Below are 12,510 nucleotides of genomic sequence, written 5' to 3' on the forward strand. Positions count from 1 at the left end.
AAAGCCAGGACATAATTTGGACCAGACAGGAAAATCTTATGGCGGGTTCTCCGAATCATATTGTTTAAAACTCCGTCCGGTTACTCATAACTGTAAAGTTTGGCCTACAGGTTAAAACATCTGCTTCCTGACTTGGGGGGAGAGGTGGGGTAACGCGGTGCAAAGGCAGAAAAGGGCGGGAAAATAAAGCCCTAAAGACAGAAAGAGCGGGCTGGGGGGAGGGGAGGAGGCAGCTCCAGAAGCCAATGAATGAGACCCAGGCTGCGGCACGTAGCCCAGTCGCACGCATGCGCAGCCACACGCCCAGTGATCTCGCGGGAAAGAACCGTTGCCGGTCCCGGCGTTGCGCCCAGGTAGGAGGGGGTGGAGGCGGGAGTGAAGTCTCGCGAGAAGAGGCGGTTGCCGTAGCGGAGCTCTCAGGCTGTGTGTCTGAGGATCCGCCGCCCGAGCCGCGGACAGTTTACGGAGCCCGTTAGCGCCCCGGTCGAGACCCCCGCCGCCGTCATGTCCCGCTACCTGCGCCCCCCCAACACATCTCTGTTCGTAAGGAACGTGGCCGACGACACGAGGTATGTACAGGGAAGGCGCTCCGGGCCTACGCGGGGAGGCCGCAGGCGCCCGGAGACGACCCATGCGGCGGCGGCGGCGCGCTAGGCCGGGGGAGGGGAAGGGGCGAAGATGGCGGGGCCCGCGCCGGGTTTCCGGCCCCGACTAGGCCGCGGCGCCGGCTCAACCGCCGCGTGGGGCGAGGGCGGCGCCCGCGGTCCTGCTGGTCCGCCGCGGGGAGCGCGGGCCGCGTGGCTGGCTGTCGGCCCCCTCCCCCTCCGCCGGCGGGCCCCCTCCTCCCGCTGCCTCCCGCCTGTCCAGCCCTCGCCGGGCACCCGCGCCCCATCGGTTCGGAGTTGGCGTTCTTTGGGGTGCACGACCCCTCGCCCGGACATTTTTTTTTTTTGAAATGTGCTTTGTAGCGACATAACGGGATCGGGGGAGGGGAGTGTGGCGAAGCAGTCGCTACCCCTTCTGTTTTTTGGTTGTGTTATATTTGTCGTTTTTAAAATGGAGACGTTTGGAGAAAGGGAATGTTGAGATTTGGGAAATCAGATCCTCGTAAAACGGTACGAACTAGTTCTTCCCATTTCCCGGAAATACTGGTCTCCCTTTGAGAAGGGGGGATTTAGGAAGTCTAATGCCATTAAGACGTGGATACTTAAATTGGATTAATCTAGACCATGCCTTTGTTCTCGCCAGTTCCCTTGATTGTTTGGAGTTGCCGTCAGAATTTTTTGGAAGAGATCTCATCACAAAATGAGACCTTTTATGTTTCACAAATAATCACTCTGCCCCCCAAAAAAGAAATCAAAATTTCTTTTGGTCGCCTTGTGTGATTTATATTTTTCTGTCCTAAGTGGGCAAGTAAGCCATGTTAATTATTTTAGTATCGAGAAGATTTTCCCCTTTATGTCATTCGGACATTTATTATTTACAGTTAGATGTGACTACCCTGTCGCTAAAATTTTGGGATAAAAATAAGTGCTTTTTATTTTTCAGAGTACTAGAGTTGACTTGATACTGTAAAAGAGGCATTAGCAATACGTGCAGCCTAATGGTTCTACCTTTTATGAAAAATGGAGGATGTGGATAAAAACAAGAGAGATAAATTGTGATCGTTTCTTTAAATGTTTGCTTTTTTTCTGTTGTTAGTGTAGACTAGTAGTAGATTTTATTATAAACTGCCTTTTTACCTTCCAAAATCTTGGATCCTAGCTTTATCAAAAAGATATACCGCCTGTACGTTTTTGTATGTTCTTATAGTTGGAACGTTGAGATTTAGAAAACTTGTCTGCTTCAGGGGCACAGCACAGTCCCTTTCGTTAACTGAAATATTACAGAAAGACACCTGTTTCTTACAAAGAAACTGTTACGGGAGTGAACATAAAAATTTGGGGTCTTTTTATGATGTTTTAGGTCCGAAGATTTACGGCGCGAATTTGGTCGTTATGGTCCTATAGTTGATGTGTATGTGCCACTTGATTTCTACACTCGCCGTCCAAGAGGATTTGCTTATGTTCAATATCCTTTCTTCAGATGACTGATTAGTGAGGGGTGTTGAAGTTTGAAATTCAAGTTTATGTAAGAGGTAACATCTAAAAAGTAGTTTATTTTTGTCCTCTAATAAATGTATTATGTCTTCAAATTTCTGAAAATTAATTCTGACTCGCACATTGCTCTTACTATTTCTTAAAGTTAATCCAAAAATGGTAAAATATTAAAATTCCCATTCATGCTGCTGAAACGCAAATCAATGATTATAATATGTGATTTAAATTTGAATAGAGTCTGGTTGCTACCACCTTTAATGTAAGTCAAATTGAAAGTTAATATGTTCTTGTGCTTAGCAATTAAAGTTTGGTATTCTTGTTTGTTAATTTGAATCACTTGATCAAAAACAAATTGTATAACAATGAGGTAAACTTCTTTAATATTGTCCCCTAATTTGCTGTCCTCTGTTGTTACCTCAGAGAATGTAAAGCTGTACAGTTATGGCGACCCCAAAGAGAAAGCATGAAAGAACCTTTAGAGTAGAGTTCAACACTTAAGGCAAGTAGACAAGCCAAAGACCTCTTAAGGATCAGGCTTGAAGAGAAGGGAGAGTTTGGGAAAAGAAAAAATAAAGAAAAGCTGGAAGAAGGACAAGCCTAATGGGAGACAAAGCCTCGCTTTATCTACAAAAGGGGGAAAAGGTTGTTTTTCAAAGTTAAAGATAAAGCCATCTGTCATATTTGGCCAAGCATCTCATGACAAGTCCTTCTGACAAGCACTTAAAGAGTTAAAGGTCAAGATGAAGTTGAATGATGGCCAAGATTAAAGGAGTCATACCTGATGTATCCTACAGAATAACTATTTTCCTTTTTTTCTTTTTCTTTTTTTTAATGTTTTGTAAGCAGTTAATTTTCAAAATTACTCTGGTTTGGTCTAGTGACAAAACCTGTAACTTGATTTATGTCGGCCTTTGATGTTGTGATTGTGGTCTTGTATAAATGCACTCTCTCTTAGCTTGTCAAGTTAAAGTGTACCGGGATGTAATGTCGTTAAGCTTAAACTCAGCATATTTCTGTTTTGGACCAGATGGTCAGACACCACAGGGTAGCAGGCATTACTCTTTGGAGTACCATGAGGTTCTGGGGTCAAGCTAGCTCCACAGAGCCATGCTTAAAGGGGAGACAGGTGCATGCCCTGGGGACCACTTAGAAGTGGTCTTAGAGGGTCAGATCCAGTAGAGACACTACCTGTTTGTGGATAGATTTTAAAGTGGCTGCTGGGGAGCACACACATACTCCTAACTTGTGAAATGTACCTCTGTGAAGCCTGCTGGCCCCACGCTGCTTTAGTACGGTATGATCAGTTGGCCCTGAATAGATTGCAGAAGGCCTTATCCCTGGTATGGGTGCCTAATCAGGATCTGTGGGAAGTCAGTCCCTGACCCAGAGTTTAGGTGACATTACTTCCTTCAGTGAGTCATCTCACTGCTGCAACAAAGGTTTGAGCTGTGGACTTCAGGCTAGGAAAAATTCTTATTGCTTCAGTTCAGTGGGTCTTGAAACTTAGAATTTAGTGAGACTTAAGGGGAAATGCCGAAGCTGCCATTCCTACAGGGCCCGTGATCAAGGACAGTTGTGGGAATTGGTTGCAAAGCTCTATTACAGAGAGGATAAGAGCTATATCTGGCTTGGTTAAAAAAAAAAAAAAAGATAGTGATGCATTCTAGCTTTTAATTTTGACCTGATTTTACCCTGGTTTAGGGGTGGCCTGGGAACCAAGATAGATCAGCAGTAGTTTGACTGAGTATGTGATACTTGAGCCAGAAAAGAGTTGTCATTCCAAAGGAATCTGAAAGAAAATTTTAAATTTTTACCTACAATACAATATATACCTACAGAGTCTTTCTGTAGTCTTAAAATAGTTTAAAAGTAATAAGTATCAATATTTTGCAAAGACCCTCAGTACAGATTTCTCCATGACTGACATCAGAGTGATATTTGGCTGCCCTTGCTGCAGCTCTCTGTTCTGCCTGACCCCATTCCCAATTAGTCTTCTCTTAACAGGTGGAGTAGAACCTTGCCATGGTTCATCCAACCCAGGATTCTGTTTTTGAGGGTAGCCCCAGGGGATGATTTGCTCTTGTTAATAATTTTTACACCTCTTGATCTAAATCCTTTATAAAGTTATTTTAGTCTTTTGCATTAGCAAATAAAGTAGTACACGCAGTAAGTGAACTTATTTTTAATTATTTTAGAGCGCAGCTGCGTTACCCTTGAGAGGGGTGTTCAGTTATAGTATTCAAGGTTCCAAACTCCCATCGACCTTTGCCTTTTCATGTTGAAAGCACTGTGATTTAGGACTTGGGAAAATCTCTCCTTTATGATAGCCTCAGGAAGAGAGAGCTGGAAACCTGCTGTGGTCCTTAATTCCTTTCAGAACAAAGGAAAAAGGAAATCTAGTGAGGCGGACCTTTTAATCTCTGGAATAAACAAATTTTAGTGTCAGTGTTGAAGGGAGTATGTCACCTCACAGGTGTTTTTTAATCAGCTCTCAAGATTTGCATTCTTCTCTCAAATTTAAGAAATGGGCAAGTTAGAATAGTGACTTTTAGGATAGAATGAAAATGTACACACAGACTTAACCTTTCTGTCCAAAGCTTTTATATCAAACACTGTTCTGAATATGTGCTTGGCTTCTGTCAGAATATGGTTCTGGAAAGGAGCTAGATTTGGACAGTAACTTTGTAAAGCCGAGAGTTCTTGGTGGTGGTATTGCTGACATTGAGGGAGGAAGAGAAGGCAATTTAGCCTCTTAGATCAGCAGTTCCTGCTTCAGGCTGGTAAATATTATCTTGAAATTCTCAAGTTGAAAACCAGTCCCAACCCTATTTCTTTACAGGAAACTCTTATGTTTAGTATCTTGGTTAGGGCTTTCCAGTCCAGGAATTTTTCCAGTCCTGTTATTTCTTGGTAGTATGCTTTTGTGGTCTGTGCATGAGTGTAGTATCTTTTGATATAGTGATGTCTTGATTATTACTTGATTCTGTCTTCATCTCCACAAGTGGCTAGTGCAGCAGTCTTCCCTGCGTGGTATGAGGAAGACAACTACATGAAATAATAGCGGTAGATAAGTTTGAGAAAAATAGCAAAATAAATTTGAGGTTAATGCTTTCATCTCTTTTAAGGTAAGGTATATTCTGCTTGCTTACACAAGAACTATTGGCATTTTCCTTTTTTCATTTGAAACAAAAAATCCGAAAAACACTTTTGGTTTTATTTTAAGAAATTTTTGTTTTAGCATACAACATAGACGTGACATTTGTTTCTCTCTTGTCTTGTTTTCTAAAGTTAATTCTTAAAACACAGGGGAAAAAATTTGATAGAATTACTTGGTAGTTCAGCTATAACAGATCTTATTTCAGTAATAACTTTACGGTATGTATTCACGTGTTTTCAAACATGCCTTAGGAAATCTTTCAAGTGCTTTAATACTCTGAAGTGTTTATAGCTGAATCAACCAACTAGTAAAAGTGGGGTCTGGTTGATTTTCTAGAATAATATCAAGAGATTGTGAATCGTTCCAGGCTTGCCAACTGAACTTTCATTCATTATCAAAGTTTGCAAACTTCCCAAGCCCCTTAACATTTAGCACATTTGAGGATGTTCGTGATGCTGAAGATGCTTTACATAATTTGGACAGAAAATGGATTTGCGGACGCCAGATTGAAATACAGTTTGCACAGGGTGATCGGAAGAGTGAGTACCGTTATGCCTATTATATCACTTTTTAGCATTTTGAGATTTATTGAAAGAATTTCTGCGATTTGTCTCTGTTCAAAACCCAAAAAGAGAGTTTTTGAGAAGACAGAGTATCTTGAATTCGTTGCTTCATCATATTTTTTAGCTGTATTACAAAGTTTCAGGGTAGACATAAGGTAGAAAGTGGAGATCAGAATGCCTGAAATATGTTTGGACTGTTAAGAAAGTGGATCAGTACTGTCAGCCATGGCATGTTTAGTATCCTGGGGGTGGAATTGAAAGGGATAAAATTTGGAAAGTTTTGGGTCTCTCGTGCCATTTCTTTTCCTCATAAAGATCTTCAAGGTAGAATTGGGTACTTAATGTGGATGCAAGGCTATGGAAATGAACAAGTAGAATTAGATTGGGAACGCCTATATAAATTAAACCTTGAACAGATTTTATATTAGCACTTGTTTTTTAATGGTATGCAGTCATACACCAGGTGTTAGCTGCATGCTATTGAGGCAAGAATACAGGCTTTGGAGTCAAATAGACCTGGGTTTGAATTCTGGCTCAATTGTTATGTTACCTTGGGCAAAATACTAAAAGAAGTTAAAATAGCTCCTGAAGAGCACTTAGGTAGACACAAGCTATTGGTAATTTTCTATTTCTCAGGTTGGGTGATGTTTTCCTGGGTATTTGCTATGTTATTTATACATACATGCACACATACATAAAGTATCTGCTTCATAGAATTGAATGACATGACATAAGAATTGAGGACTGTCCAGGGGTGTGGGTGTGTCTGAGGCATTCAGTCTCCACAAGTGGCTAGTGTAGCAGTCTTGGTCTCTTAGAACTGTGTATATATTATTGCATTTTGACCCTACACATTGTTCATAGGTCACCAGTGAGTATTTTATCCTTGGTAATTGTGTTCCTAATGAATGGAAACCATGACAGGATAACTCCAAAATAGGATATGGTTCAAAAGCCATTCATATTTTAGTTTGGAATTTTAAAAAAATACTTTAATGGTACATTTTCCTAATGCCAAAGTAGTTGGCTTATTTTTGAACAGCAAGCTAGATAGATGTCTTTGGGGGAAAAAATAGTTGGGAAGGTATTTGAAAGTATCATTTTTAACATAAAACAGTCTTCTGGTAAGACTTCCTTGAAGACAAACAAATACTTTGTCATGATTAATATTCATAATTAATCTTTATACAGATTGAGGGTATAAGGGGAGAGGATGCAGTAATTTTTCCTATAATTTGAAGGCTTAAATACATAAGTATTTAATGTTTCTAAATATTTCTGTTCTGTGTTATTTCATAGCTCCAAATCAGATGAAAGCCAAGGAAGGAAGGAATGTGTACAGTTCTTCACGCTATGATGATTATGACAGATACAGACGTTCTAGAAGCCGAAGTTATGAAAGAAGGAGATCAAGAAGTCGGTCCTTTGATTACAACTACAGAAGATCTTATAGTCCTAGAAAGTAAGTGTGACGTGTAGCACCGTGATCTGTCAGGAAAAATTTGTGTTGATTAGCTTTTTTTTTCCTAGTTTTTTTTTCTTGTTTTTTTTCCCCGTTTTTTTTTACTTTTTTGTATACTTTTAATTATATACATTGTATGCTCATTGAGACTAAAGATATTTTAGTGCTTCATTTAAAAAGTTTTATGCTTCACTAAATTAGAAACTTTTTTAAAGACTCTGTAAATAGACGTTTGTCACTGTTTGCTTTTTCTGATGTACTTTTTAGCAGTAGACCGACTGGAAGACCACGGCGTAGCAGAAGCCATTCCGACAATGATAGGTAAATAACTTTGCTTTGAAAAAGACTTATACATTTTTCAATTTCAGAGTGAACTTTTGCTCTAAAAATAACAAATTTGATTAATATAAAATCTAATTTTTACTCTAATTGTATCTCTCCTCTGTTTTGAAAGATTCAAACACCGAAATCGATCTTTTTCAAGATCTAAATCCAATTCAAGATCACGGTCCAAGTCCCAGCCCAAGAAAGAAATGAAGGCTAAGTCACGTTCTAGGTCTGCATCTCACACCAAAGCTAGAGGCACCTCTAAAACAGATTCCAAAACACATTATAAGTCTGGCTCAAGATATGAAAAGGAATCAAGGAAAAAAGAACCACCTAGATCCAAATCTCAGTCAAGATCACAGTCTAGGTCTAGGTCAAAGTCTAGGTCCAGGTCTTGGACTAGTCCTAAGTCCAGTGGCCACTGATAGGTAAACCGTGATATTTTTAGGCATGTATCACTCATTTACTCATAGTTTGGTTTACTTAAATTATCAGGAATACAATGTTGCAATGATGCTTAAAAACACTTGTCAGTTTTCCCTGTACCAGGCAATGGTTATAATTAAAATGATATGCTGTTGAGAAGCCACTCTTAAGAGTCCAGTTTGTTTAATGTTATGGGCAGCTACCAATTTGTGGTGTCTCTGTATATTTTTGTAAAGATTCTCATTTTTTATGCTTGAAGTATTGGTGAAAAGATGTTGGTTGACCATAATTTGCAACATTGTCTTACTAAAAATAAACTTTCATATCCATATTTGGTAGAACTGTTAACCTAGAAATGTAGCTTGCTAATAAGATAGAATGATACAAAGTGAAGTTGTAGCCACAGTACAACACTGATCAGACACATTTAGGTTCAGGGTGGACCTTTTTGTCTTGTCAAAATGTCTAGGCCCGTGATATAGTTAATTTATGACACGGTGTGGATAGTTCTTTTGTTAACCCCACTGTCTTGGGGAGTGATGCCAACTGGGTTAAGTAGCTTTTTCAGGGAGATGGAGTTTTTGACTGAAACATGGAGCCTTCACTGCTTTTTTTTTTTTTTCTGGATTCTATGAAGATTTGGAACATACAAACATCAGAAAAACTCACCTTAAAATTTGAGCAGGTCAATGATGGCAAAACAATTTTAAGGGGGAAAGAATGTTCTTATGTAGTTACTCTAAACTTTAAGGAGCATTGTTGACCCTAATATTGCTTAGTTTTCTTACTGCTGTTAAAAGCAAGTAAATTGTTTCGAAGTAGGTTTTGTTTTTGTTCGTGTGTTGTAGTAGTGTAAAAGAACCGAATTTTGATGCTTATAGCACTCGGTATGTGCGTTTGTATCAAAATTGGCCTGCCTCTTTCCGAAGGAGGCTTGTTCTTCACCATCCGTTCAGTTAACGTGAGGCGAGTTGAAAGACAACACTCCCATTCTAGGTGGTTTTGTGGTGCCATGAAATTTAAAATAACTTTGAAAAAAGTTGATTATAAATAAGTTACATCTCTGAGGTTTTTTTTGATTTATTATCAATCTAGTACCTAGCAGGTACCTGACTAAAAATGAGAAAATAATAACCCTTAACCATTTATAATTTCTAGCATTTCTCAGAGAGATTGTTTTGGGGGCAATAAAAATGACCCGACGTGTCCAGTCTCATTTCAGAATAAAAGCTAGCATCTTTAAAAATTTTAGATTGCTTGCTTCCAGGTTACGAGTAAGAAATATTGTGGGGAAACGATTCCTTTTAAAGGATTACTTCTTTCAGTTTTTGTTTTAGTAATCTAGGCCTTGCCTGTAAAGAACAAAAGATGGTTTTTAAATACTGTTTGTGGAATGTGTTTAAAGAATTGATTCTAGAACCTTTGTATATTTGATAGTATTTCTAACTTTCATTTCTTTACTGTTTGCAGTTAATGTTCATGTTCTGCTATGCAATCATTTATATGCACGTTTCTTTAATTTTTTTAGATTTTCCTGGATGTATAGTTTAAACAACAAAAAGTCTATTTAAAACTGTAGCAGTAGTTTGCAGTTCTAGCAAAGAGGAAAGTTGTGGGGTTAAACTTTGTATTTTCTTTCTTATAGAAGCTTCTAAAAAGGTATTTTTATATGTTCTTTTTAACAAATATTGTGTACAACCTTTAAAACATCAATGTTTGGATCAAAACAAGACCCAGCTTATTTTCTGCTTGCTGTAAATTAAGCAAACATGCTATAATAAAAACAAAATGAAGGAAATAATGATTAACTGGAATTATTATAGTTTTGAATGAGATTCTAAAGTAACAATGGAAACAATCCTTTGTAGATTTAGGAATATTTTTAATCAGTGTTGCACTAGGCACAACTAACTTTTACTTTGGAAGTGATAAAACTTGCCAGAAAGGTACATCTTTTACATTGTACTTAAAGATTCCTTGTGTAATGTCAAAGCCCCTTAGGTTAAATAACTTAGAGGTTATTGGTAGTTATTAAGCCCCTTGGGTTAAATAACTTAGAGGTTATTGGTAGTGTTGAGATATGTATTAAAATGAAATTTGGATCAGCTAATTTAAATTTATGTTTTCATTATTGGATGGACCGATAATTCTGCTCTTCCCCATCCTAAACAAGATGCATTGGGCCTTGTGTTTATGGCATGATTTAAAATACTTCTGCATTGAATGTTGGTGAGCAGTTAATATAAGTGATAATCACTTTGGGGAACTGGTTTTGTGGTTTGAACTCTAGCTCCTTCATAATGACAACAATTAGAGCTAATATTTATTGAGTATTTATGATGTGCCAGACACTGTTCTAAAAGCTTTGTGTGTTAATTCATTTACTCTTCACAAAACCCTATGAGAAAAATACTTTTATTTTCCCCATATCGCAGATAAGGAATTTAAGGCGCAAAGAAAAGGCTTTAAAAGGCAGATCCAGGATTTGAACCCAGGCCTGATCCTTAGATTTTTTTTTTTTTTAATGGACTATAATTGAAGAGGAGTAGATTAAGGAGATAGCCCATTGAAATTGTTATCAGTCTGTATAGAGCTAGAAGGCCTGATAGTTTCATTTTTATTTTTTTACTTCTGTCACTTATTTTTAGACTCAGACTATTTTCTTGAGAACCTTACGTGTTATTTCTAAAGTGACATACCTAGCAGAGCGTAAAAAGGACTATATTATAGTTGAACCCATGATAGTTAGGATCCTGCTGATACTTCATGAGGATCCTTACACAGTGCTTTAATTTGGGGTTACATAGTTGAGTTCAGCAGTTACTGAGCACCTACTGTGTCTGGCACTGTGCTCAGTGTTCGAGTATATCATGTCAAGACTCATCTGAGGGCTAACACTTCACCTCTCGTTTTACTTAAGATCTCTCTACATTTTTTTTTTAAGCCAAATAAGCAAGAAGAAAAATGACAGATAATGCTTCAGTGAGAAAGGAAAGGTGCTACATAGAGTATGAGCCGTTAAGTTACAACCCAGGGAAAAAGACCTGGGAACTATTGTGCTATTCTCTTGAAAATTTGGCCCAGTAAGCTGCTACATCCAGTTCAACTAACAAAATCCTGTATACCACAGAGAAGAATAAAGAAAACCAAACTGACAAACATCCTTCTTTTATTTAAGACCAAACTGCAGCTGGAATACCCAGTACAGTTCTGCTTACTACACTTCAAGAAAGATCTGAGAAAGCGGATAAAGAACCAAAGAAGGGCAGTTCAAGCGACCAAAGGGTGGGTGGAAGGTGCTGCAGTATGAATACTGTACGAATATTTTGACTCTGGTCTGAAAAGATAAAAGAATGTTATCGAAACTACATGGAATAATTGAAGTCCCTTCAAGTTTGAAAGTAAGCATTTTAGGACAAATAAAAGGAAATTCAACTTTGTACTTGTGGAAACTAATCCCTAAATCTGAATAGGTTTATATTGATTCTTGGGTAACAGGTCCATAATAAATTATTGAAAACTAGGATGTCTGAATATCAAGGAAGACAGCCATAGTCTCTTACAGTGCCTGTATTGGTCTGTCTCAAATGGAATTGGGTGAGAAAAGGTATGGTCCACTATAAACTTTTTCTTGGTTCTCTCTTAAAGTCAGTTGCATTTTCGCTATTGGCAAATCTTGCCTTTGTTTATTCCAGTGCCAGTGTTTTCTGCTTAACGGTTTGCTTTGTTGGCATCTGAGTTTATTTACTTGTGTGCCATGTGCAGTTTACATCTTCCTTAAACACTCTTTCCCAGGTAAATTCCAATTATAATATTTGACAGCCAGCTAAGAGGGTCCATTTCGTCTCACCTCTTTCCTAGTCAGTATATTCAGCAAACATTTACTGAGCCCTTAGTGTGGGCAAAAAAATGTACTGGGTGATTGGGGAGAAAAATAGATAAAATTCACTTATTCAATAAATGTCTACTGAGCACAATCCAGTGAATCATTACAGTATGGCCTCATTGTTTTGTTTGAGGTGTATTATTCGTAACAATATTTTACACCATTCATATCCTAATGTAATTATAAAACCCAATATACTATCAAAGATAAGTAATTTTGTGGTTATCTGCCATTTAAAAGTATCCAGTATTTCTGTTTGCATCCCGTTAATACAAATAATGAAAAAATGATTTGTTTTAATCTGTAATAAACTGATTTATTGTGCAGTGGCTGTAATATACTAGAGTTATATTAAATTGTTAACTCTGCCTCCTCAAACACATATTAGGAAATAATCCCCAAAATAAGTATTTAACTTTGCGTTAGATATAAAGGAGACTCTGGGTGCTATAATTAGACCATTTTGAGGCAGATAGCTGTTATCCCAGTTGATTTAGTGTGTTCTGTAATTGAGAAAATGTTCACCAAGTTATACTTTTTAGTGATTTACATGTACATTTTATAGGGACATGTTCTGTGTATAGTGAATA

At 38.1% G+C, this 12,510-nt stretch overlaps 1 protein-coding gene across 8 annotated transcripts; it reads left to right on the forward strand.

Moving 5' to 3' along the window:
- The first annotated feature begins 293 nt into the window (after nucleotides 1-293).
- Nucleotides 294-12,244, forward strand: SRSF10 (serine and arginine rich splicing factor 10). Of its 8 annotated transcripts, XM_070510699.1 has the most exons (7): nucleotides 386-569; nucleotides 1,966-2,137; nucleotides 2,520-2,882; nucleotides 5,699-5,795; nucleotides 7,119-7,281; nucleotides 7,549-7,602; nucleotides 7,736-9,836. In XM_070510699.1, the coding sequence occupies exons 3-7, from the start codon at nucleotides 2,850-2,852 to the stop codon at nucleotides 8,031-8,033; spliced, it is 645 nt and encodes a 214-aa protein (XP_070366800.1). In that variant the 5' UTR covers nucleotides 386-569; nucleotides 1,966-2,137; nucleotides 2,520-2,849; the 3' UTR covers nucleotides 8,034-9,836. The 8 variants fall into 8 exon arrangements, with proteins under 8 accessions (XP_014710552.1, XP_014710550.1, XP_014710549.1 ...); XM_014855066.3 differs by lacking the exons at nucleotides 2,520-2,882; nucleotides 7,736-9,836 and adding an exon at nucleotides 11,213-12,244 and having other exon boundaries at nucleotides 294-569; nucleotides 1,966-2,070; nucleotides 5,692-5,795; nucleotides 7,552-7,602; XM_014855064.3 differs by lacking the exon at nucleotides 2,520-2,882 and having other exon boundaries at nucleotides 300-569; nucleotides 1,966-2,070; nucleotides 5,692-5,795; nucleotides 7,552-7,602.
- The last annotated feature ends 266 nt before the right edge of the window (nucleotides 12,245-12,510 follow it).

Source organism: Equus asinus, chromosome 5 (assembly GCF_041296235.1).
Source record: "Equus asinus isolate D_3611 breed Donkey chromosome 5, EquAss-T2T_v2, whole genome shotgun sequence".
Classification (NCBI taxonomy): Eukaryota; Metazoa; Chordata; class Mammalia; order Perissodactyla; family Equidae; genus Equus; species Equus asinus.